Raw genomic sequence first — 27,478 nt, 5'->3', positions numbered from 1 at the left:
GTTTATGGACTATTGAAATTGTCATTTGTAATTGCCTTTTGAAAAAGGTAGTAATGACATAATGTCTGGTCTCAGCTGAACAAGTTATGTATCTCCATGGCTTTTAGGTCGATTGGCTTGTACATTTTCACCCGCCCCTCCCCCTCCCATAGGTATACACACTCCCCCACACACTCGCTTTTTCCACCTTTTTATTTTTAACTTCTTAGCTTGTTTCAATCAATTATGCTCAATACCCAAGATTCATACTACTGTGTTACACATATTTTTCACACCAATAAATATTCAATTTTAGTTATATGAGTCCAGTTAACAAAAGGCTTGCAGACGTGATTTACTTACTGGGTATTTTGAGATGATATGTTTGAGGGTGTTTGCAGAATTTTTTTCACTATGTACCACATTGCCAAATGCATATTTAGATAAGTTGAATTATAACATTGATGTGTTGCTTTTTAAAAAATAAAATTTGACTGAAATGTTTAAAAAAAGCCTCCTCAAAATACCTAAAGCCTGATCCCTTTGAATGTTACCTTATATGGGGATTAAAAAGGGGGTATTTTTGAATGACAGTGCAAAGGGTGCAGCATGTAGAACCTTCAGAGTGAGCATGTCTCTTGCCAGTGCCTTAATTTTGGCCCAGTGATACTAATATTGGACGTCAGACCCAGTACATCTAAGAGAATATATTTTTGTCGTTTTAAGCCACAAAGTTTGTAGTAACAGCCATGGGAAACTAATACAATTACTTTGCATTTTTTCCCTTATTTTTCTCTTCCCATTTATTACTACAATTTCTGTGCTTGCCTAGAATTGTCTTCTGTAACTTTCCAGTAAACATTCGTCTCTATTCAGACAAACATATTTATAATAACTATAAGTAATGCAAAATAGACAGGATTATAAACATTTGACATATGCAGGTTTTTTTGAGTCAAAAAATTTACTAGTTCAAGGATAAGCAGTATTATAACAACTGATTCAAATATAGATTTAGACAACAAAAATGACATTGTTCTTTGCACTACAACTACAAAATATCACTAATTACAACCAACTAAGTGATGGTTGTATATATCTTATAAATTACTATCCAGCCAACTAATATACATATCTCTTATCCTGAGACCTAGATGTAAATACAGAGGTCGTGTCATAAATGATAAGGCTCCATGGAATCCATCCTCAATATGTTCATGAGCAACTTGAACTCCAACATTTTGAAGTCTTGACACATACATAAGTCCTTCATCTCTCAAAATATCATATTGACAGGTCAGAATGTAGGTTAATGGCAAATTCTGTAGCTGGGAATCACTGGCCAACAATGGTGATACTCTGACATCCATAAGTGCTGGCATCGAATAATTAGTTCTTCCAAAAATTGGTTCTGTATAAACATGGTCCTTCTTGTATTTCTTGGGTAAGAGAATGCTCCAGTTAACAAACTTGAACAAATGTCCTGATTCCAGAGGCATATATTGGTTTCTTTTCATTGCCTCGGGCAATGTTTTATCCTCACTGAGATATAAACCCAATAGTTTTATGGCTAATTCCCGTGTCACAACTATACTGTTTTCACTTTCTCTGAGAGATGGCAAATATGAATCAATTATCTGTAAGTGAGGATAAAGTAAAGCTTGTACCTTGATTTTATGTTTTATTTCAAGATCATTCTGCACCTGGAAAACACATGATAATATTTTGTAAGGCAAAGACTTTCAAAATACCAGGAAGAGGATATTTTATTTTATTAGTTTAAGCAATATTGAGATAAACAAATCTACATAAACTAATGTTATATTGTAATTATTTTCACAGCATGAATAATGTCTTTCAGTGGCATGAAAAAAATGTCTAATTTTAATGGTGAAGTTTTTAAGACTGTGTGTGAGAAAGAGAAAGAGATACAAACTCCCAGTTATAAGATACACAAATTCTGAGGATAAAATGTACAGCATGGTGACTATAATTAATGATACTGTATTGTACATTTGAAGTTCCTAAGATAGTAAATCTTAAAAGTTCTCATCACATGAAAAGAGTTGACTATGTGAAGTAATGGGAGTTAACTAGACATTGTGGTGATCATCCCACAATATCTACATTATTGTGGGGACAATTATGTTGTACACCTGACATGAATATAATGTTATATGTCAATTATGTCTCAATTAAAAAAAAACTAAAACATAAGGCAGGACTTTAGGCACTACTGAGCTGTATCAAAGAGGGATTTGAAAGATTGGGAGCATCAACCACAGTGAGATCTTCAAGCTGAGATAATGACAGAAATAGCAGCAACCTGGCTTCAACCTATTGCCAGATTCGCTCTAGCAAATTGGATGCCTCAGCATCAATTGAGTTAGTGCACAAAATGAGTTCAGTAGAGTAGGCAAGAGAGAGAAATATTATACTGTTTTTGTCAAAAATCATCAGGGGAGAAAACACTAAATACTATAGCTTTGTAAAAATTCTTATTTTTTTTAGGCATAACTTCTTTTTTTTTAAACTTTCAGTCAGGATGTCAGAGTAGGAGAGTAGGTAAACTCTGAGATTGCCTCCTCCCATGATCACATCAAAATTACTGCTAAATTATAGGACAACCATTACTGAGAACACCTGAAGACTATCAGAACAGAATTCCTATAACTAATGATATGAAGAAGTCATATCGAGACAGGCAGGCAGGGTGGGGAGGCAGAAAGGGCAGGTCCCACGCCCACATGTGGTGAGTAAGACACAGGAGTGATATCTCAGTCAAAGCCCTAGTCTGGGCTCCCAAGTTCAGAGCTTGGAAGAGGAGTCACCATGCCATCTGGCTCTAAAAACCAATGGCGATTGCATACCAGAGAGACAAAGGTCTGCAGGGGCCTAAGACGTGCTGCTCTTAAAGGGCCAGTGCAATAACTCATTTACTCTAAGTTCCAGCACAGAGGCAGCCACTCAAAAAGTGCAGGAATATATGGAAAGGAGCTAAACTGACTAACTTCTGGGTTACAGCTGGAGGTGCAGGGATTGGGGTATTCTCTCCAGGAACAGAATCACTAGCAGGTACCATTGTTCCTTTGTTGAACAATGAGCAGGTGGCCAGTATAGAAGAATGCCCAAAACCATTCTCTCCATTAACCTGGCAAACATAATTCAACCCTACCCTTGTGACTCCCTGAGACCCCACCCAATCAAATTCCCTTGCCTGGCCTGAGCCTCTTCCAGAAGTTCCTCGATAGGAATGGCCTATCTTCGCTCATGCTGCAGACACACTCGAAGGACTGCCAACTCCACAAGAGTGGGGAATCCCCTAGGCTTCTGCTGAAGACTCTTATTTTAAAAGTGCACAAATTCCATGGAAGTAGTTGCTTTAGGCTCATGCTACAGACTCTCAAAGGTCCAAAAATCCCACACAAGCAGCAAAAGGCTTTGCTTAAATTTTAACTCCTGCCAAGTGGTCACAAGCTTAGCAGAAGTGACGATCAGTCTCAATTTGTATTATAACTCCTATCAGGTGGCCCCAAACCTGCATAAATGGATCCAGTCTTGGCCTGTAACACAGCTCCAACTAAGCAACTGCAAGCGTAGCATAAATGACCACAGGCCTCAGATTGCATCACTGCATCCACCAAAAGATCTCAAGTCCAGCACAAGTCACAGCCAGCTTCTGTTTGCAGTATAACTTTTTCCAAGAGCCTCCAAGTCCAGCACAAGTGGCAACCAGACACACGTCACTTTGTGTTTCTTACCAAACAGTCTCAAGCCCTGACAAGCAATGGCTAGACTTGTTCTACACCAGAGCTCTTCCCGAGAGGTTCCAGACCCAACAAATGCAGGAGTAGACTTCAGACTGCATCAGAGTCCCACCCAATGAACTTCACAATAGACACACCAAAAGAGCAGACTGGGCTGGAACCAGAGGCCCTGCTAAAGTGACTCCCACTCCATGGAGTCAGCCCTTGCACAACAGCTCATCTACGGTAGTCACGGACAGTCCTAACAGTCACCTTGCCTGAGAGTTGGCCCCACCCACTGACATACAGACAACAATTGAGGCCCAAGTACAAAAGGAGGGCACACACAGGTGACACCCCTGGAGCACCCAGCTCAGGTGACCAGGGAGACTGTGCCACTGAGCTCTACAGGACACCTTCTACATAAGGTCATTCTATTAATACTGAGAAACAGCAAGGAATTAAAAACTTTTCTGAAGAAATAATGACTTGTAAACCTCCCTAACCTGGCAAAAGAAATAGCTATACAAGACCAGGAAGTACGTAAAAATTTCAAACAAGCTGAACACAAAGAAGTTCACACCAGGACACATCATAATTAAAATGCCACAGGTTATAAACAAGAAAGAATCTTAAAATGAGCAAGAGAAAAGTAATTATGTAGGAGGGAGCTCTCACAATGGTGTCAGCTGATTTCTTAACAGGAACTTTGCAGACCAGAACGGATTAGCATAAGATATTCAAAGTGACAAAAAGCGAAGACTTACAACCAAGATTACTCTACCCAGCAAGGCTATTAGTTAGACCTGAGAGATAAAGACTGTCTCAAACAAAAGCTAAAAGGAATTCATCACCAGTAAACCACTATTACAAGAAATGTCACAGGCTTTAAGTGGCAAAGAAAAGATAAAAAAATATAAATAAGAAAATATAGCAAAGAAAAAAATCTCACTGGCAAAAGTAAAAATTTTGTAAAACCAGTGTATTGACCAATTATAAAGCCAGTACAAAGATTAAAGGACAAAAGTAAGAAGGGTGTGTGTAATTACAACAATAAATTAGAGGCTATACACAAATACACCAAACAAAACAAAAATGACTAAAAACAAACATGAGAGGTGAGTATAGATTGTAGCGATTTTGGAAGGTGTTCAAACTGAAGTGATCATCAACTTAAAATAATTATTTTTACTCATACACAAAAATTTTATTTATTTAATGACCAATATTGGTTTCATGGGATTAGACAAAGTGACATCCCATACTCAACTCACAACAGTAAGGCTAACATACATAGTCCCATATTAACTCAACATAATAGTAGTTTTGCAATATCTCATCAGTTCAGCTACTCCAATCACCACAGCCATTTAAATCTCATGATAAATAGTTGAAACAATCCTAAGGGAGGACAAAAGAGTAAGTTGTGAGTACTTGTCCACAGATGCTTCATTAAGACTTGGAAACAAATGCTATAACCAGAGACAAAGAAGGACATTTTGTAACTATAAAGGAATCAATCCAACAAGCCACATAACTGTCATAAACATCTATACAATCAACATCAGAGAACCTAAATCTATAAAGCAAATATTAACAGACACAAAGGAAGAGGTCCAGAGTAACACGGTAATAGTAGGAGACTTTGATACTCCATTGATATCAATGAATAGACCATTCAGACAGAAATCAACAAGCAAACTGTGACCTTAAACAACACATTAGAGCAGATGAACTTAGTATGTATTTTTAGAACATGTCACCCAAAAGTAGCAGAATATACCTTCTTTTCAAGTACATATTGAATATTTTCCAGGATAGACCACATGTTAAGCCACAAAACAAGTCTCAATAAATTTAAGAAGACTGAAATCATATCAAACATCTTTTTCAGTCACAATAGTATGAAGTTATAACTCAATACAGGAAAAAACTAAACAACAAACACACTGACACTAAGTAACATGCTACTAAACAGTGCATTGGTTACCAATGAGATGAAAGCAGAAATCAAAGATGCCTTGAGACAAATGAAAATTAAAGCACAATGATCCCAAGAGGGAAATTTGTATTAATACAGGCCAACCTCAAGAAATAAGAAAAACCTCAAATAAACAATCTAAACTTAGAGCTAATGGAACCAGAAAGAAATAATAACAACAATAATAACAATAAACAAATACCAAAGTGCATAGAAGGAAGAGTAGAAGTAAATGAAATAGAAATTTTTTTAAAAATGGAAAATACGAATTAAACCAAGAACTGGTTCTTCAAAATAGTTACAAAATTAATAAACCTTTTGCCAACTCATGAAGAAAAAAAAAGGGTCCAAATAAATACAATCAGAAATGAAAGAGAAGAAATGATAATGAACACCACAGAAATACAAAGGATTATAAAAATACTATGAACAATAATATACTAACAAATTGAACAATCTTGAAGAAATGGATAAATTCCAAGAAACACATGCTCATCCAAGACTGAATGAGCAAGAAACAAAAAATCTGAACACACTAATAACTAGTAACAAAAAAGAATCAGTAAACAAACAAAAGTCCTGGACCTGATGGCTTCACAGATGAATTTCACCAAGCGTTCAAGGGAAAATTAATGTCTATCCTTCTCAAACTATCCCAAAAAGTTGAACAGGAAGGAAATTTCTAAAACTCAATTCATAAGGCCAGTATTACCCTGATACTAAAACCACACAAAAAGACTACCCCCAAAATTACAGCCAACTTGGTTTTACAAACCGAATATAACAATACATTAAAAAGATCATACACCAGTGGGAATTTTTCCTGAGGTACAAGCTTGGTTTAGTATTGTACTAACTATATATGGTGCTAGATAACTACTAGCCTTAGGTTGATTACTTCATAAAATACTCATATATGAATATCTAATTACCATGTTGTACACCTGAAAAAATATAGCATTGTGTGTCAACCATAACTGAAAAATAAATTAATTAAAGATAATTTTAGAAATTGGTAAAAGGAACCCAACAGTCTATTCTAAGAATGCTTCAAAAAATATGTATTGATCTTCAGCAGGCACACCACAGGAAATGCATGCTCAGCTTCATTTTTGTTTGAGGATGCCAGAGATGGTGCCGGAACTGAACAAACATCTCAGTAACTCCTGAATAAATCATGGCCCAGACTGTAGAGTCTCCTGAAAAACATACCCTCCCCCTCAACTCTATTTAAATATTACTATACAATAGAGGAGCATTGTCATACACTGCTTCTCCTTACCATTTCAATCACTTGTTTAATCTGGTCTGCTACCTAATTCTCCCTTATTTTCACTCATCTTGTTTCTCTTGAATAGATTTTCTTTTGACCACCCCTACCTCTACTTTCAAACACAAGCCTCACTGCCTGAAGTTTCCTTTGTATCAGAACCCATATACTTTCTGAGAAATCATAATCACTAATATTCAGTGAGCAGTTGGAACAGGTGGGGTACTCTGCTAGTGAATCATATTGAATTTCTTCTTGTATATGTCACAAAACACCCCCTTCTCATCACCCCTACTTGACTCCTCTTTCTTCATTCCCCCCCAAATCAAATTAAGCCTGTTGATGTCACCTCTTTTTATGTCACTAATTCATCCACTTTTCTCTGTTCCCACAGCCACCATCCTAATTTGTAACACCCTTTTTTCTACTTAAACACTGCAAGTTCTTTCCTTATGATCTCCTTTCCACTCTTTCCCCACTTCCAATCCACTCTTCATTTTGCAATGACAATAGTTTTAAAAAATACAACTGGGATTAAAACGTTTCAATGACTTTGCAATGCTCTGGATGTTAAGTAAAAAATCAGCCAATAACAAGACCTCTCAATGATTTGCCCTTGTGAAACTTTCTTACTTCATCATTTGCCACACTTTCCTTTTTCCTCTGATGTAACATTCATGGGCTTCCTCCATTTTCTTTTTTACCAAGTTCCAAAGAAAGAAACAGTGACTATGTAAACAGGTAGGGGACAAAATGAATCCACCTACACTCTTCTCAGGCAAAGGGCAAAACCAACCTCATTCCAAAGATGAGTAATCAGTTGCTGCTCATTCCAGTGGTGTGCAGGATTAGTGTCTTTATTTCACTTGTACATTTTTTCCCCACAAAGAAACATGGAGGGGAGATTGTGAAATGGTGTTATGCTGTTGCAAATGGGACAGGCTAGAGAAAGCAGTTAATCAGGTAAAACAGGGTGAAGAGAGGTGGAGGCCAAACCCTGAGGTATTTTGAAAGGCGAAGAAAGAAGACAGGAGGTGTACAGGTATGATGTCAGCATTTAGAAATAAACAGGCTAAAGATATTGTCCTAGATTTCAAAATACTCTGAGTTTAGTTGGGAATATTTTCTATATGGTAACTATATGCAAACTGTTGCAGGCAATATAGAGGTATATAGAGGAGGTCTTCCTGGAGATGTTCTGGAGTGTGTGGAATATCCAGGTGGAGAAATCTATCCAGGTATATAGGTTTTGAGCTCAGGACAGTAGTGGCAGTGGAACACATAGATTCAAGAGCCTTCAGCAGATCAATCAGAACTCAGAGTTGAGCCATGACACCATGGAGACAGAAGGATAAAAGACAGAATCACCCAAGAGTTGAGCCTTGGAAAATACCAGGGAGAGTAACAAAGAGTTTGTCTCACATAAAACAGGATAGAAGAAAAATAAGAGAACAGAGAGAATGCCATTTTCAACTTCATGGGAAGAAAAAAGTTTTCTCAGATAAAAGTTGTCAAGTGTTTTAAATGATGAAAAGACATTATACACAAACAACAACAATAATTTCCTGTGGATTTTAGGGGTAAAAAAGATTGATTGCCACACTTAGCCACATAAAGTTAAAAGGAATCTGTAGGGCAGACACAAAGTGATGAACTGAGGAGAGTAGATATTATAAGTATGCAGAGAGAGAGTAAAGTTTGCTTTTAATTGACGTTGGGTACAAAAATGGTTAGTGATAGAGCAGATTACAAGGGTTATAAAAACCTTATTAACCTTTTCTGTTTGTTTTGATTTTAAGATACAAAAGCTTAGATATGATTATATATTAAAGTAAAAGAGCAAATAAAGTTAGAGATCTTGAAGATATTGCAAAGAAAGAAAATAACTTTTAGAGAAAGGTCCCTAAGGAGATGGGAGATGGAAAGCAAGTAATGCCGCAGAGGTGGTGAGATAATTTCAGATGGTAAAATAAATGGAGAAGACAATAAACATGCAGAGGAATTTTGCTATATTGTTAATTATGGAAGAGTGTGTAACTAGAGGCCATTTGCCCACAATCTTTTTTAAAAAAAGTGTGCTTTAACTCAACTGACTTAAAAATAAATGTGTGAATCAAATTAATTTCAAGTTGGATGTCTCTTGGGGGAAAGAGGAAGACCAGGGAAAGAGAGAGAGAAACAGAGAAATAGGGAGAAATTCTTTCCGTAATTATTCTTTATCAGGCTAACCTCAATGTCTTTTACCCTTACACTTTAATATAAAGAAAACTGGCTACTTAAAGAAAATAATGTCTCATTGAAAACATGTTCAACATAATTATGAAGCAGCTGGAATCTAACATTCTGTGGCATTAAAATATATAGATCCTTCATGTCTTATGAGTTCATGTCAAATAGTAAGCATGTAAATTAATGTCCTGTTAATTACATAATTGTGAACTATTGTCCCATTCATAGGAAGAAAACAACCTAAATTTGAAAAGAAAAATAAAATTATGATGGTTGAATTTCTAATGTCAGTTTGGAGCAAAATAATTGTTTTTCTTTTCCCTGCCAAACTGATCTCCATCATAGTGTGTCAGTAAATAGCTTTCTAACGTTAAAAGATAACACTTTCAAAGCCCTATTTATTTCAGCCTTCATCAGCACTATTGATAAAGGTATTTCAGTTTTACAGACTGGAGAAGTTAGCCAATTTTTTTAATGTAGCAATTTTACTGAGATATTTCTTTCTCTGAGACGAGGATATACATCCCAAGATAAGCTGCTTTCCCGAGACATGTAATCTATTGGGCAGATGCAGACAGAGGGAGCTAACTGATCCATGATAGAAGAGTTGAGGAATCATTCTTGGTCTTAGGGTTACTCAGTTCAAGATGTAACCAATTACATTTTTTTTAAAATACTCAATTAGCCTGAATTTTTTAGCAAAATAATTATCTAACTAATGGTGACAGGGGCTATCCTGGGACTATACGTACAGTGGCCTCTGCAATTCATCTTGATCCTGTTAGGACAGATGGATAGAAGCTTCCAGAACAAAGATGATGCAAGATTCAAAGTAACAGAAGACAGGTATTTTTGTTTACAATGGATGTCAGGTAGTTGTGTAACCCAGAGATGTTGTTGTTATTGCAGAGATAAAAATGGCAGAAACTAGTGTCCCATATCCAAGGGTGCTAAATGTCAAATTTTCTTTAAAATATCATCATTAACTACAGTTTCTGATAACTATTTACTATTAAGGCTGTTTTGTAAAGAAGTATTTTAAAAATTTAAGTGTCAGACATGTAAGATCATACGTGGCTGTAGAAATGTGGCCTGGAGAGGCCACAGAGAATTGTGGCAAGTCATATGACAAGGCCACATTGCCAACTTAAGACAAATGATCCAAATTAGTAAGAATGCTATATTAAGAAAGACTGAGATTACAAACTTTAATAAATACATCTACTTTATATCCAGCTTCCTCTTTAAATTATCTACATTGGAATATATGGTTTTTAGAAATTAAAGAGAGTGGGACTTAGCAATTACTTCAAAGTATAAATAAATTCACATTATTTTCTGAAGTTAAAAAGATATTTAGAACTCTAGATTAATAAAAAGCGATGCACAGATTACTTTAAAATAAAATTGGGTGAGATGACTATGAAATTAGATTTAAATGCTATGATTAGATTTAAAAAATGTTGTTCCTTTTGATTAAATCAATTAAAGATTGAGGAATTATGTCCAGAGAAGTTTCCTTAATTATTGTGAACTTCCAAATCGTTGTGATTGGCAAGTTAAGTAATGACTTAGGATACATAATTTGCCATTGCCAGAAAATCCCAGAATTATGGTGTTAAGTTCACTTACTTTCAATAATGGGAACATAATTAAAAAATAGACAATGTTCATAAAAGAAAATTACAGAAGAAACTACCTAATCCATGAGAACATCTTTTTGTATTATGAATTCTATATGAAATATTGAGTCATTTTTATATGCATGCAGGAAAATAAATCTAACATATTCTGTTGTAGTCTTCTCAAAGTATACAACAATAATAATCTCTTTGAGGTGCATTTTTTTTTTAGTTTGTCTTTTTTTTTAATCATTGTTCAAGGGCTGCATTCTTATTGAAACTGAGATGTTCAATGTGTAATTCCAAACATATTATTAGCTACAAGTTCATGAGAAGTTAGAAAAAAAATTTAGAATAATTATAAAGTAAAAGTTAGTTCTGTTAACCCATGTCAAGAATAAACCTAGCCCTGGCTGGTGTAGCTCAGTGGATTGAGTGTGGACTGCAAACCAAAGGGTCACTGGTTTGATTTCCAGTCACGGCATATGCCTGGGTTGCAGACCAGGTCTCCAGTGGGGGCTACGTGAGAGGCAGTCACACATTAATGTTTCTTTCCCTCTCTTTCTCCCTCCCTTCCCCTCTCTCTAAAAGTAAATAAGTAAAATCTTAAAAAAGGATAAACCTAGTTCAGAAAATAAAACTTTTTTTTAAAGATCTTATTTATTATTTATTTTTTTAGAGAGGGAAGGGAGGGAGAAAGAGAGAGAAACATCAATGTGCGGTTGCTGGGGGCCGTGGCCTGCAACCCAGGCATGTGCCCTGACTAGGAATCGAACCTTCAGTGCTTCGGTTCACAGCCCGAGCTCAACCCACTGAGCTATGCCAGCCAGGGCTATAAAACTTTTTTTTAATGAAAATATAATGGATGTAGAAAGTTTAGCATACCATGAAGGACAAGCAACTTAAAGTGTGATCATAAAAAAATATATCAGAAAGAGTGAAGGAAATCACTTTTTTAAATTATTAAAGTGCACTAAGTTTTTTATGCAGTATTGTCAGCTGTAACAATTTCTTTGAACATATAGGTCAGAATCTTAACTGTATACTATATTCTGATATAATTAATTCAAAGAATAAAATAATGCCAAATTTTAATGTACGTCAAGAGAACAATTTGTACTGCCCTACAAATTTTACTTGGAATTGCATTTATTTCGGGTGGCTGTGTTAATATTTAAGATTACCCTGCTGAATAGCTATGAGGTGGGTCTTTATGTCTTCATAACTCTCTATGACTATATCTAATCATCATTTCAAAACCTTTCTTCACTTATACAGCCAGGGAAACATTCCATTGTATATACGTAGAAATTATAGGTGTGGCAAGGGTTGCTCAATCATTATAATTATTGGATAATTGTTGGACAATTTTCAGAATGTCCACACCCACAAAACCAGCTTTTGATAAGAATCAAGATCAGAATGCTACATGATTTGGCATAGTAAGTAGTATAAGAATCTGAAGGTGGGGACAGTCTCCAGTTTTCTTTCCCCATCATACATCCCACCCGCACCAGCAACACCCTTCAAATAAGTGACATATTATTTCAAATACATAGCAGATCAGTTCAGGTTGAAAGAGACCTCAGGATACAAGTCTAATGGTTTACAAACTTTCTTTTTTCCCCTAAGAAAATTTATAAAGTCCTCTAAACGTGAAGGGCATTCAAGTGGCACATCTTAGGTTAAAAGAGGCCCAGGGTACAGAGCAAAAGGTGAAGTTTGCTGCCACTGTCATACTGGTCCCGCAGTAGGGTCTTATATAGAGGTGTGTATATGGTTTTACAGGTAGTATATATATACAGGCATAAGTACATATGCATATATGTGTATGTATGTTTACATGTGTATAGTATATGTAAAAGTATGCATATGTATGTGTATGTCTCTGTGTGCATATGTGCAATCTTCTTTTAAGTTTCCCAGCATGACTAATTTATTTTCATATTTAAGAGAAAAGACATTTCAAAAAAAGGAATCAGAATTCTCCCCAAACGATTTAATTAGGCCAGAATTACCCTTATATTAATATCTGAAAAAGACATTAAAAAATAGAAATCAATCCTTCAAACAACATTTCATCTTTAAGTTTAGCAAATGGAAACAAGCAATATATAAAATTTTTATTCATCATGACCAAATGAAGTTCATGCCTGGAATGTACACATAATTTAGTATCTGGAAGTCAATTGACAGAATTTACCACGTTAAAAAATTAGAGTGAGAAATCGCATGGTCATCTGAATAGATGCATTAAAAACATTTAGCAAATTCACTACTCATTTATGCAAAGACTATTAGTGTACTAGGAATAGAATGGATTCTTCAATCTGACAAAACCCAGCTATGAAAAACATTCAGTTAGCATAATATTTATTGGTGAAATGTTGAACAATTTCCTCCTAAGATTCAGAGCAAGACAGTTCTATTCAATATATTATTGAAAGCCTTACCTAGTGCACTTATTAAGAAAATAAAATAAAAACACAAAAATTGGAAAGGAAGATTTAAAACTATCTCTGATTTCAGAAGATATGATTGCATAGAAAATCATAGGAAAGATAAAAGATCTTCCAAAATAGCTAAGTAAATTTTTCAAGAATATGATTGTAATGGCTAATTTAAAAATCAAATGCATTTCTACATACTATCAATAAACCTTTGTAAAATGTTATTTTAAATGGAATTTTCCAAAGTAACTCCAGAATAAATATGAGAAAATATTTGCAAGATCAAAGAGAAAATATTTGCAAAACTGAAAAGAAAACATTGCTAAAGAAGTTGAAAGGTCTGAATAAAATATGACATACCATGAACATTAATTGGACAAAATGAACAAAAGACCTACATAGACTGAAAGTGAAGGGTTGGAAAAAATGTTCCCAGAAAGTGAGAAGGAAAAAAAAAGCTGGTTTAGCAATACTTATATCAGACAAAATGGACTTCAAAAAAAAGGTCAAAAAAAGAGACACACAAAGACTTCATAATACTAAAGGGAAGAAATTATCAAAAGACATAAACATTATAAACATATATGTACCCACCATAGCAGCACCTAAATATATAAGGAAAATCTTGGAGGACTTCAAGAAAGCTATAGACAGGAACATACTTATACTAGGGGATTTTAACACCCCACAGTCAAAAACAGATAGGTCTTCCGAACAAAATATCAATGAGAATATTGTGGCATTGAACAATGCCCTTGATCAGATGGACTTAACTGATATTTACAGAATCCTTCATCCCAAAGAAGCAAGACACACATTCTTTTCAAATGCTTATGGAACATTTTCAAAGATAGAATATATGATAGGACAAAAAATAAACCTCAACAAATTCAAGAAAATTGAAATCATATCAAGCATTTTCTTAGACCACAAGGGCCTGAAATTAGAAACCAGCCTCAAAGAAAAAACTAAAAAACACTCAAATTCATGGAGATTGAATAGCATGCTATATTAAACAATGAATGGGTTAATAATAAGATCAAGGAAGAAATAAAAAAGTTTCTGGAAACAAATGAAAATGAATACACAACAGTGCAAAACTTACGGGACACAGCAAAGTCAGTCCTGAGAGGGGAATTCATAGCAATACAGGCCTACCGAAATAAATAGAAACATCTCAAATAAACAGCCTAACCCTACATCTATAAGAACTGGAGGAACAACAACAAACAAATCCCAGAGCAAGTAGAAGGAAGGAAATAACCAAGATCAAAGCAGAATTAAACGACATAGAGACTAAAACAACAACCCAAAGGATCAATACAGCCAAGAACTGGTTCTTTGAAAATATTAACAAAACCAACAAGCCATTAAGCAGATTCATCAAGAAAAAAAGAGAAAAGACCCAAATAAATGAAATCAGAAATGAAAAAAAAAAAGAGATTAGCACATATATAACACAGATAAAAAGGATTGTAAGAAATTACTACAAAGCACTATATGCCAAGAAATTTGAAAACCTGGGTGAAACGGACAAATTTCTAGAAAAATATAACCTTCCAAAACTGAATCAAAAAGAAGCAGAAAGCCGGAACAGACACATAACAGCTGCTGAAATCAAAGCAGTAATAAAAAAAACTTCCAGCACACAAAAGCCCTGGACCAGACGGTTTCAGAAGAGAATTTTACAAAACATTTAAGGTAGAGCTAACCCCTATTCTTCAAAGACTGTTTCCAAAACTCCAAGTAGTGAAACCTAATCAGCAAAAGAAATAAGCAGGCAAAATATAGCTAGAGACACTGAAATAAAGAACAAACTGTCGGTAGCCAGAGCAGATGTGGGAGAGGGGTAATAGGGGAATATAGGGGAAGGTTCATCAAGGAACATGTATACAGGACCCATGGACAAAGCCAAGGAGGGTTGGATTGAGGGTGGGAGGAGGGCATGGGTGCAGAGGAGGGGAGTGGTGAGGGTGAAATGGGGACAACTGTGCTTGAACAACAATAAAAAAAGACAGTTAAAAACCAAAAATAAATAAAATACTTATTGAAAAATATATATAAAAAAGAATAGTGTAACGTACCTGCTGCGTCACTGCTGTGGCTAACCTGCCTCCAGCACTGTCTCCTGAAATACATATTCGGGTGGGATCCACTCCATATTTTGTAAGAATTTCATCCTGAAATAAAAACTTGACTACAGCGATGCTGTCTTCAAACTGAGCTGGAGAGCGGTGTTGGGGAGCTAGTCTATAGCTTTAAGAAAAAAAGAAAAAAAATTTGAACAGTTTAATAAAGTACCATCATGATTCTATCTGTCTATGTAGCTTTTAAGTACCAAATAGATGCAATTTAACACCATGTTTTATCGCTTATCTTCCAAAAATCAAGCCTGAGTTATTTAATATATGAAAAAATGAAAACTTACATAAAGTTTGCAACATCATATCTCAGGTACATGGATGGCATTGCATGTGAGGGGTAAGGGGAGTGTTATGAACTGCCTGATATTGCAACCATAAATTTTAGCCCATTTTGGATTGATGATACTCTATAGCTTACATCATATTCTCAATGTAATTGGCGATCTAAACTTCAAAAAATATTCGTAAAGCACCATCAATGTTTAAAGGCAGAAGATCTGAATTTTTTCAAGGTCTTTTTATTCAATAGATAAAAGTTCTAAACACCATAATGCACTTAACTCATCATGGATAATGCCCAGGAGTTGAATCTAGATAAAAACTTTGAAATAAAAATGACATTTAAATATGCTAGAAACCTTGCTAGTTTCTTGTAAACACATTTAGAAGGTACAGCATCACCAAATTCTTTTAATAGATACAAATAGATATTTCCTCATACATGTGGACAAGTAAAAACAAGAGAACACCTCTACAGAACACTTCTCAGAGCTAACTTTTTTTTGGTTCTTCAAAAAGTAAAAATTTGAAATATCTGCACTTAATATTAAATGTTGGTGAGATAATCCTTTGAGGCTGCTTAACATTATAATGGTGACAAATAAAATACATTAGCTTAAAAACATTATATTTGAGGCATAGCAGACTTGATTTTGTAATCAAACCTCTACTTTCTAAAAGCAAAAATCACAGTAGCCAAAGAAAATCATTCTCTTACTCCACTGCTACAACAACGGCATCGAGTTTGTTGGCTGTCCATCTGTTGAGGGAGTCAAAACCCGTCTGCTCTGAAATAAAGAAATCAGTGTTAAAGTACTCCCTGTAATGAAAAAGCAACAGAAAAGTTATAGCTATAAACTGGGGGGTGGGGGTGGGGAATGTGATTTGAGTCTTACAAGCAACCTCTTTTCCTGCCCCATTTTTATGCTGAGGGACCTGAATCAACAGGAGGCCTTCTACAGGAGTGCGTCTTCAGTCACTCCCTCCAGTCATCCGCTGGTGCTTTGGGAAGTTGAAGCACACGCAACCCATTCTACTTTTCTCTTGTTATTTGCTGTTTACACACAATGATCGTCCTAAGAACCTGCCGTGGATTGGTGCTCTGCTCCTCCAGGAAGCAAATTTCAGAGGCGGGAGGTGTGTGGATTGCTCAGCAGGGCGGGTCACTGCGGGTGGGTTAATCTCTCTGACTCATCAACACCTAAACACACATTCTCCAAGCTTCACTAAAAACAGTGGTTATGTTTTGACTTTTATTTACTTGAATTCTGTGTATAACTTAGAACTCAGATAAACAACAACATAATGGATGTATATACTGTCTAAAACTATAACATTCAATACCATGTTTCCTTAAAACCTTCATTTTCTCCAAATACGTCACATAATGAAGTGGCCCAACAACCTTGGCTTTTAAGACCAGATCTAAGGAAAAGCAACTAGATTTTGAGAGCTCCTCTGGCGAGTCAGTGTGTGGACTTAGATGTACATACTGGTTTTGGCATGCTTGGCCATCTCCTCTCCCATGAACACACACACACACACCCCCCACATCTATCTCCATGTACCCGCAAACCCAATTTACCAGTGCCCTGACCATAACACTTTGGCAAATCTGTGACATCTGCTATTACTTTATTTATCACAAGATTCTAGAAATTCAGAGAATTCTAGAGTTGTAATTAAATTCCAAACTTTTTAAAAGTGTCTGCTGCACATTATCAAAATTTCAAGTTAAATACTGGGTATGTAACAACCTTGAAATCAGAAAAGCGAATCACCTAGCATTTTAGGAAGAAAAATAATGTTTTCATTAAAGATGGAAGTGATAAGTATGGAGAAAAGGCAATGTGTAGATGAAGACCAAAATGTACAAGAGAGAAGGACCTTCAGACACTTGCATTTAAAGTCACTCAATGATGTATTTCAAACGTATTTTTATTTTTATCTCCCAATGCTTTCTTGTCCTTACAATAAGTCAATTTAATTTTTGTTTTCCATTCTGTATCTTAAACTGTCCAAACGCTCACAATATTTGCTGATATAAGTTGTCAGATCATATTTTCCTCTTCTCTATGTTCACTTTGAATTTATAGCAATTTTAGGACCAGTTAGAAACAAGAACACATGAGGATAAATGTTGAAAACCAAGCACAAAAGTATGTAAAAATTCTAGTAGAGTAATTTAAAAAGTATTTCTTAATTCCTAAAGCAACTTTGGCAGATTTTAATTAAAAAAAAAGAAAATGTAAGGGAAAAAAGAGAAATCAACATTTGTAAGTACCAGAAAATTGTTGTGTGTCTGCCCTGATTTTTCAAAAAATGAAATGTATCTAAGTCATTTATAGTTTGCCTATATGAATTATGGGAGACCCCAAAACAACTAATATGCACATATAAAACAAAGACATACAAAAACTAGACAACTGGAATTTAGCTGAGAAGGATGTTGGAATGTTATTTCTTGAATAATAACAATTCTCACATTTTTAGAAATTATTGATCACAATTACTACCCTTGAAAATGAAAGGGAAATTGACCTAATAATGAGGAATACTTCTAAATATTTTTCAAATTGTTATTTTCAAATTTCAAATTCCAAAGTGATGTCTTCCCGTCTGTGGCCATTTCTCTTCTCTTAGGGAGTCCCAGATAATATGAATGTGAACACTTGGACATTTCACAGACCTTATCAAAACTTTTGCAGAATTAATTTTTCTCTTTTTGAGTCAAATGAAGTTAACTTGGCATTTAATATATCTTAAAAGGAAGCAGGCTATTTTGACCATCTTAATGCCCTATATAGATTGGATTATAGATAAAATCTAATTTGCTGAAAACGTTAAGGGGATGAAAAAGACATTAGAGAAAAGCACTGGGAAAAATTTTGGATAATAACAGAAGTCCATTCAATCATTCAATTTTTTGTTCCCAGAAGACATTTGTTGAATATTTACTGTATGGGGAGTGCTTTGTTAGATGCTAAGAGATGATGCCACCTACAGGGGGATGCTAAAACAAGCATGTAACACAATTATGAAACAACAAGAATTGTCCCTAGCAAGCCTATACAAGCTGCACAGGAAGACACACAGGAAGATTGCTAAAATCTTTTAGAACCAGGGGAGCCTGCACACACACACAAATGCATACACACATTCACATGTATGCACACACACACGTGCTCACAATTTAGGTAAGGTGAAATGTGAAAATGTATCTTACCTAAATACGGAAAGACTAGATAGAGTTTTCTAGAGGTAAGATCTGAAAGACATTCTAGGAACACATAGTCATGGAGAGAAATGAGAATGCATGGAGTGTTTGGGGAACTAAAAGCAGCTCAGTATAGTAGAAATAAAACTATGAAGGGAAGCATTGCATTGGCAGGGACAAGAACGTTAAAGAACATAAGAACATGGGAAACTGAGCACTATGCTAAAGGGTTTAGATTTACTTCATTCAAAGATGAAAGTCCCTGAAAATTGAAGCAAAGAAATCATATAATCAGATTTGCATGTTAGAGAGTTCCAGATACTAAATGTAGAAGATGAAACAAAGTTGAGTAGGAGAAAGGCAGAGATATCAGAAAGGAACATCTGCAAAAGATCATGAAGTACTAACTTGTGTCAAGGAGGTCAAATAATTCAAAAAGAGTATGTATGGGATGTTGTAATTTAATGTGAGCACTAAGGAACTGTAAAGAATTGACAATAATTGCTGTTTAGCAGATCCAGGCTGGTTGTCAGTAGCATGTGGGTATTTGGAGAAAATAAGAAATTAGGAAAGAGAGTGTGTAGAGTTGGAACTGGAAGGTAGGGTTTAAATTCTGGAGGACAAAAATACACACAAGGAGTAAACATAGACAGCCAGCCATTTTGTTTGTTTGTTTTTGAAATGAGAGATGGAAAAGAGAGATTGAGAAAACAATGAATGCCAGAGAAAATGCAGGAGATATTTTATCAGAGAAAACAAAAGGAGGATCAGTGAATATCAAAAAGAAGAAAAGAGTGGTCATCATCAAGTGCAGTGAATTATAGAGCTTGAGGAACTAATTAAAGGTGGAAAAACAAGGACATAAGGAAGAACAAGAGCTTAGAGTGCATAGAAATTAATCTGAAAAGGAAAGGAAAATGATAAAGGACTCGAAAGAGGAATTCACGGTCAAATAGGGACATTTTTTAAAGGTAAAAATGACCATAAAATACTTAGGAGAAGTCATTTACAAATTAAAAATAAACAAACAAAAACCTTAAGACTGAGGATTGATATAGATATACTAATGCCAAATAATAGGGTAAGAGCCCTGTGATAGAAAGCAAAGGTAGAAAGACTAATTTCGTGAAAGGGGTTAACCCTCTTCTGAGAGTATTAGAAAGAGGTAAGCTAAAAATTGGGTCTGGTTGATAACAAATTTACAGAAAAGGGTAATTGAGCTAGTGATGAAGAGTTCAAAAGTTTGAGGATATACACTCCCTCATGTCCTCTATTTCATCTGAAATTGCAGTAAGTTTGATCTCTTGCTAACTGGAGGAGCTGATATTGCCAGTGAAATCAAGCTCTTCCACAGGATCATGAAAAAAGCATTCCAGGGACCCACACATGGGAGATTGTGATGTTTAAAGTTTATTCAGGTGGAAATAGAAGCGGCCCCTTGGGTTTCCAATTTCCCATCTGTTTCCGTCTCACCATGGAAAAAGTCCAACTGTGTCCTCAGCAAGGCCAAAACAAAAGCCAATGTTCAGAGTTTCTGCCTCATATTAAAGCTTAGTCCTTTGGACCCCACATAGTCTACTGCTGGCCCTGGTAGCTGCTAGACCCTCATGGTCTTGTGATCCTGGGCGAGAAGGTGCACAATGTGCAGGGCAAGTGTGGGTCACAGATGCGGAGAGAGAGTGTATTTTCGTTCCCCTGGGATTGTATTAGCTTGGATTTGGGATGGACTAAGTGCCTTTTAAAAATAGCTAATCACTTCCTAAGCTTTTGTGAGCTTTTTGGTAGAAGTCCCTAATTATACTGACAGGCTTCTATGGTCAAGAGCCTCCTCCTGCGCCCTCCAACAGTCCTGTACTGGAAGGGAGAAGGGAGGAGCTCTTGGGAACTGCCCTGACTGGTATCAGAAGCTGAAACCCCCGCCTAGCTAAGGCTAAGGGAACGCCCTTGGAACCGTAGGCCAGCAAGGAGATAAAAGCTTATCTTCCTGGCAGGAATGCTGCTTCTGCTGCTTTATTCATGACTGAACCCCCAAAAGCTTGGTCGGTTAGCCAAAGACGGGTAAGATTCCCCAAGGAGGGAAGGACCTAAGACAGGCACGATCACTTTGGGAGGCCCCCCAAAAGAAGGACTTGGGGGGCTGCAGCAAAAGGTGGTGATGGACCCTCGCTCCTCGGCTTTGACATAGCATGAGATTTCATTGGCTGGGAGAAAAACTCCTTATCTCTTGGTTGCCTTAGTTCCCTTGCTCCACCTAAGCCTGAAACAATGACAGGGTGGTGCAGCTCTGTGCTGAAAAGGGCGGATTCCCCGGGTGATCAGGCCTAAGAAAGAATATGTAAATTACTGTGAAACCTTCTTTGTTTAGAATGCTCTCAGTTGAATGAGAAGGGTCCAAGGAGGAAGTTAGTTTGAAGTCTTACAGCTCTTTTACCCCGACTCAAAATAGACCAGCAGAGTTCCTTGTTTTCTATCATTCCTTACTTCCCCCTAATGAGTACTGTACTTTACCTGAATTATTATGCAAAATGAGCCCAATAAAAGCAGGTATGGACTGTAAATCGGTGCGCTCCCCACTAGGGGGGGTGGCCATTTCGTCCCTACTTCCCCACAGAAACTAGTCTGTCTCTGTGCATGTGTGTTTTTTTTCTCAGGTGTTTTCCGTCGAGCCATCCACAGCGTTCCGTGGTCACTGCTGGCCAGTGACCCACGCAACAAGGAGCGTTAATCTTCGTGGAGCAATGCTATGATCCCCTGCATGTGAACTATAGCTTCATGGTTAAGCAAACAGTCGCATGCTTCCCAGTTTGTTAAACTCAAAGTCTAATTCCCTTTGGAGGCTTATTAATAACTAGTTAACTACCTATGGTAACACCATAGGTAGAGGCCCGGAGTGACACAGACTCAGAAGAGTCATTGACAAGAAGAGAAACAGAATTGATGAGCTACCTGGGACAGGATGTCTGAGCCACAGCAGGACAACAGGTGGCAGTGGTTCCCAGCGTAGTGTGGTGTCTAGATCAGTAGCATCGACATAAACTAGAAATCAACTTGAAAAGCAAACTCTCAGGGCCCCCACTGACTTACTTACTTAATAAAAAATTCTGCAGGTGAGGCCCAACAATCTTTTAACAAGCTTTCTAGCTGATTCTGAGGCACTAAAGTTGGAGTACCATTGTCTTCAGGTTTTATATCTTACTAGCAGTAGAAAATGACCGTTGTCCCCTTCCTTGTCACAGTATTTTTGAATTCACTTTTTGGGGCTTGTTCAAAATCTTTAAGAAAACAATTTTTCTAGTATTTCCCAAAGGAAATACAGAACACCTGCTTCACTGGCTATGATAAAAGTCACCTCTGAATCACACCCCAACAGATTCCTTACCTTTTATTTCATCCTATTACCTGCTCCTAAAATTGCTTTTACTTATATTCCTATAGTTATGCATGCCCCCGGCATATATTTATAAGGAGAATCATAAAAATCAATATATGTTCTTCATATAATAGAAAGTCTTTTCTTAGGATGAAAAAACTGAATTGCTCATTTCATTTTGGAAATTGTTTAGTTTTATATTGTGTTTGGTTTCCACTTTGTGGACTGTGAAAGGAATAAAACATGAGAGAGGGGCCCTGCTTCCTCTGGCCTTCTACATTTCCCTCCTTATTTTTCCTGTACTGCTACCATCTTCCCTACCCTGTAAACATTGAGTAGTTGACAAAACATAAGGCTTGCAAAAGCAATACACTATGTTGGTTTTCATGATTCTACCAAGCAAACCAAGCATGGGACATGAGCACATACATGCCTGATCCTCGATCACTGGTTTTCGTTAGAATTGAATGACGCTGCCTGAGCTAAAACAAGGGCACATATTTGACTTTTCCCAGCCTATTAAAAAAAAAAAAATCCGTACACTGAGAAGCCATGTGGTCTTTAACTGCTTCCTGAAGCTCAACTGAATAAAGTCTTTATCCTCTATTTGACTCATCTAAATTATTTTATTTTAACAAGTCGCTATAAAGTTTGAAATTGATTATGGATCCCCCCTCAGTATGTTAACTGTCAAAAACCTGAAGAGGAGAAAACTAGAAAGCCAAAATTGCAGCTTAACTATTTTAGCATTTTGCATATTAACCAAAGCCTTTATGCTTCATTAATTTTTCATGCTTATTTTCTCTTTGACTAATCCTCATTGCTAATATTTAGTTAAGTGTTGCTTAATATATTGCTTATATGTTAAGATTCTCAAACTACTTAGAATCAAGTGAGGCTGAGAGAAAGACAAAAGGTGAAGAATTCATTTATGAGCAATTTATTTGTCCTCAATTCTATTCATTTGTTTAATGTTATTATTTCAATTAAATAGAACACAGCCCCCCTAATATACTACCACCATTCTATGATTTTTCCAAAGTTTTCAAAAAGGTAAATTTGTTCATGTATTTGTTTTGAATCTTTAATATTTGCCTCATAGAATCGTCACCAGATATAAGTAGGGACACTGGACTTCATGAGAAGAGTTTATTATTACATAGTTCTATTTTGTGTGTTTCTTTCATAATTGAGCCAAAAAAAAGCCTATTTAGGCTTTTCGACTGTTGGCATTATTATTAACAGTAACCACAAACTATTCTTGTAGCAACCAACAACATTTGCTTTTGATTTACTGTTTAACACATCTGCACCACTTCCATGCTTTTGCTCCTGAATATAATTTGATCCCAAAGATAAAAAATTTACTAATTGACTTGTTCATGTCCTACTCATTTGAGATAAATGCTTTCAATTAAAAAAAAAGCTGAGAAGAAAATGCTTACCAAAAAGCAAAACAAAACAAAAATGGAGATGACAATCTCCATGATGTATTTTGTTAGGCATGTCTGTGTCTCTATTAGATACTTAAAATTTAAAGCTATACTTACATATAGTATATGAGTACATATATAAGTATGTATACATATATGTACACTTAAGTATGTATATTTATATAAGATAGTTCTTATAGCAAAAACATATAGACAGTTATACTTTTTACCTATATGATCAACTTACTGAAACTTCCAAAACAGTAAGCACCACCATGAATATAGATTACAGCTCGTCTTGGGGTTTCTGACTTTCTCTTTGGCAAATACAAACGTACTGGAACATCAGCAAACACCGTATCCGTCACTGTGATGTGTTCATCTGAGAGTGGTTGGATATAATCCAGCCTGAATATCATAGAAATAAACTCTTCATATGTCATAATACCTATATTTTCAAAACATATACCCTATAAGAACAAAAATAAACACTTTCACCTTTAAATAATATCAAATGCATATAAAAGGAAAATGAAAACATAAGCAAAATAAACAGAAATCGAATGCTTATAAAATTCTTTCCAAACAATGCTCCATAGCTCTTATTGCATAACATGATTGCCTTTGAAAATCTCAAAAATTATATTTTTCATAAATAACTATCTCATTCAAAAGTTGCAATTTACTGACAGTTTATTTTATGCCTGTCATAATTATTACTTAATTGTAAATTCTCATCTGAAAAATTTTGAGGTCTTATAACATCTTTCTTCTTTCTCCCTCTCTCTCTTTCTCTCTCTGTCTCTTTTCTTTCTCTTTTGACTGTCATCTTTGCTTTTTTATTATTTTTCATTTTATTTGATCCAGAATTTTAAGTGTCATTTTATGACTACTCTACAAATGATTCAAATGTCCTGGTTTTCAATTACAAATAGATTCCTGTTTACTGCCCATCTACTCTCCCAATTCGCAAATCCCATATTTGATATCACTGGGAGAAAATCTCTCCTTGGTATTTCTGACCAGCTTCTCCTGGATCCTTGTGACCTATCTCTTGACAATTTATTCAAATGAAAAACCTTAAAAAGTACATTGTCAATAGTACATTAAACAGCCTTTGCCACTACAATTATTCCAAAGAGTTTAAGGTATTATGGGATCTTAGAGAACATCTAAGCTCTGTACTTTAATGATGAAGAAGCATACAGAAACTATAAATTACAGTCCGTAAATACTGAAGCCAAATTGGAATCCATTTTTCTAGACCAACCTCTTACTATGGCTATGACCTAAGCAAATTACTCTGTATACTTCAATATCTTTGATCTGCAAAACTGTAATAATAACAACAATAATGAAACTCCTCAGTGAATTTTAGAAGGTTTTAAATGAATTAGGACTTTCAATTCGCTGGAGAAGAGTCCCTGGCCCAACACATCTTGTCTTGCTGTTTTTTAAGTATTCCTCACTAAGATGAATTTTTGAATAAAGTCACATAAAAGTCCCTTAAAGCAAGTTTTTGGTAAATGGTTAAATTAAGTTAATTTTCATTTCGTGTTCTGGCTTTTAAAAATTAGTTTTTTGGCAAAATGTCTTGTTTTTATTTTCTAAGAAATTTCCTGGGTTTTAATGAATACTTAAGTATCTATGGAACAATAACAAAACCTACCATTTTAAAGATTATTTTGTGCTCTTCTAGCATATGAGATCTCCAATTCTCAGAGCAATGCTGCAAAGTATTTATTATTAGTATTTTCTTTTAACAGTAAAAAATTACATGAAGAATTAAGGAAAGTTTTTAGGATTGGGCATGTTTCTACCAAATTATGTCTTCCAATTTAACATATTAGTAAATAGAAATGTGTTTATTTTTAAGGCCATTTTACCAAGAACTTAATTTTTTACTTCCATATCATATGTTAAAAATATAATTTTTCTTACTGGTACAACATTGAGTTACAAAATTTAGTATTAACAACAATACAATTGTCCTACAACAGCTAGACTGTTAATTTTACTAGAATAATCTTTAAAGTAATTATATATGTGCTTTCCTTAATTTTTTAAAAAATAAAGGGGAATACATTATGATATCAAAAATATAAAATGCTTTTTACATAAAACATTATTTTATTATAAATGGGTAAGAATAGTTTGTAGCTGAGAAAGTAAAAGTAGCACTTTAGAGTAGGCAGTGCTGTTAATGTTGTAATTTAAATGATGATATCACTATCAGTCACTCTGAGGTTTAAATACACATGAAATAGCCAAGTAAGATAACAGCAGTTCCTCCGTGGAACTGGCACTTGCTATCCCACACTTTCTTTCACTTTATGTGAAGTGAAGGAAGGAGAGCATTGGGAAAAGACAGTTATGGTGCAAGTGAGCCTCTGGACGTGATATGAGAGAAAAAAATCAGGCTTTAGCAGACACAGACAGGAACTGGCTGGCATTTCAGAGAATTGTTGTCCACTCTATAAAGCTCCATGGGAAAGCCTCTCCCTCTTATACCAGGGAGTGCTCCCTGTTCTCTAATCATCTGCTGCTCTTGTCGCCTTCTCCTTTCAGCCTCCTAACGTAACTATCATCAGAGGACCTTTCGAGAGCCTCTTGGTTTTGCAGCGAGAGTGTGGGTTTTGAAATAAGACAGTCCTGAGTTCAAATTCTAGAGTTGTCATATTTCTAGCTGCACAAACTCTTCTGAACCTCCCTTTCCTCCTCTATAAACTATAAAAATAATTGAAAGATAGTGGGGATGAGCAGAGGTATACATTATAACAAGTCTATACATTGTAAAACCTCAAAAATGTTTATTACTATATTTCCCTCTTACCAAGGAGCTATTTTTGCTAGAACTCACAACCTACCATGCATATTTCAAGTCAGACAATCTCTGAAACGCAGTAATTTAGAATTGAAGATGGACAATAGAAGGCACTGAAATACTAAGAGGTATAAACATCAAACAGGTATAAACATCAATCACATTTATCTCTGTACTACGAGGTACTTATAGGACTAGGTTGTCCCTGAAAACTCAAATGTAAGTCAAGTTATCAAATAAACTTAAAAATTTTCACTTCAACAATACCATTTATTTTATGCCTATCACAACATATGGAGTCTTTATATTTAGACATAAACTCTGGAAACAAAAATTCTGTCTCACTCTGTTTGGTACAGATGCAACAATTTTAATTTACTTAACTTCATGTAGATGACTTATTCAAACACACAAGCAGTATTTATTTTAAAAGATAATTAATAGAAAATTCAAAAGTACTGGTTTTCAGTTAACAAGGCACACCAATATTCAGGAGAAAAAATGATAATCTTACCATAAATGTACACATTCTAGCAACTGCATCCAAGGCCATTACTTTCCAGCGTTCTTCAATGTTGCTTGGTATGGGTACATGAATATGAATGGCAAAGAGAACACAAATCAGGCCCAGACAGAGAGCTTTGAACCCTGTCATATTCCTTTTTCCAGTGTTGTCACAGTGCTAAGATTAAACTATCTCCATTAATACTGAGTAATAAGTAGCAGAACAAGGGTAGACTGAGAACCTTTTCAGGTAATATGAATTTCTTAATAACCCCAAACTACTTATCAAGCCAAATATTACAATATCAGTAGAAACTTGCACTTACACTGATTGGGAGACACACATACGTTGTCAGTCCATGCCTCTCTCACTAGGATGCAATTAAAAGCTCCCACAGTATTTCCTCACCCTGCAATACCATTATCTTGG

The 27,478-nt window shown here is 35.6% G+C and overlaps 1 protein-coding gene across 4 annotated transcripts; it reads right to left on the bottom strand.

Moving 5' to 3' along the window:
• Positions 1-157: 157 nt before the first annotated feature.
• Positions 158-27,478, bottom strand: AADACL2 (arylacetamide deacetylase like 2). Of its 4 annotated transcripts, XM_045851495.1 has the most exons (6): positions 27,375-27,478; positions 27,059-27,122; positions 23,968-24,190; positions 16,419-16,488; positions 15,362-15,533; positions 158-1,682 (listed from the first exon to the last, which is right to left on the bottom strand). In XM_045851495.1, exons 1-6 carry the CDS (start codon positions 27,392-27,394, stop codon positions 1,080-1,082), a joined length of 1,152 nt encoding a protein of 383 aa, XP_045707451.1. In that variant the 5' UTR covers positions 27,395-27,478; the 3' UTR covers positions 158-1,079. The 4 variants fall into 4 exon arrangements, with proteins under 4 accessions (XP_045707451.1, XP_045707450.1, XP_045707453.1 ...); XM_045851494.1 differs by having other exon boundaries at positions 27,059-27,478; XM_045851497.1 differs by lacking the exon at positions 27,059-27,122 and having other exon boundaries at positions 23,968-24,128.

The sequence above is a fragment of the Phyllostomus hastatus genome, unplaced genomic scaffold (genome assembly GCF_019186645.2).
Source record: "Phyllostomus hastatus isolate PE091 unplaced genomic scaffold, TTU_PhHast_1.1 phas_contig_86, whole genome shotgun sequence".
In the NCBI taxonomy this organism is placed as follows: domain Eukaryota; kingdom Metazoa; phylum Chordata; class Mammalia; order Chiroptera; family Phyllostomidae; genus Phyllostomus; species Phyllostomus hastatus.
Note: the sequence above shows the minus strand (reverse complement) of the source record. Positions and strands in the feature narration are given on the sequence as shown.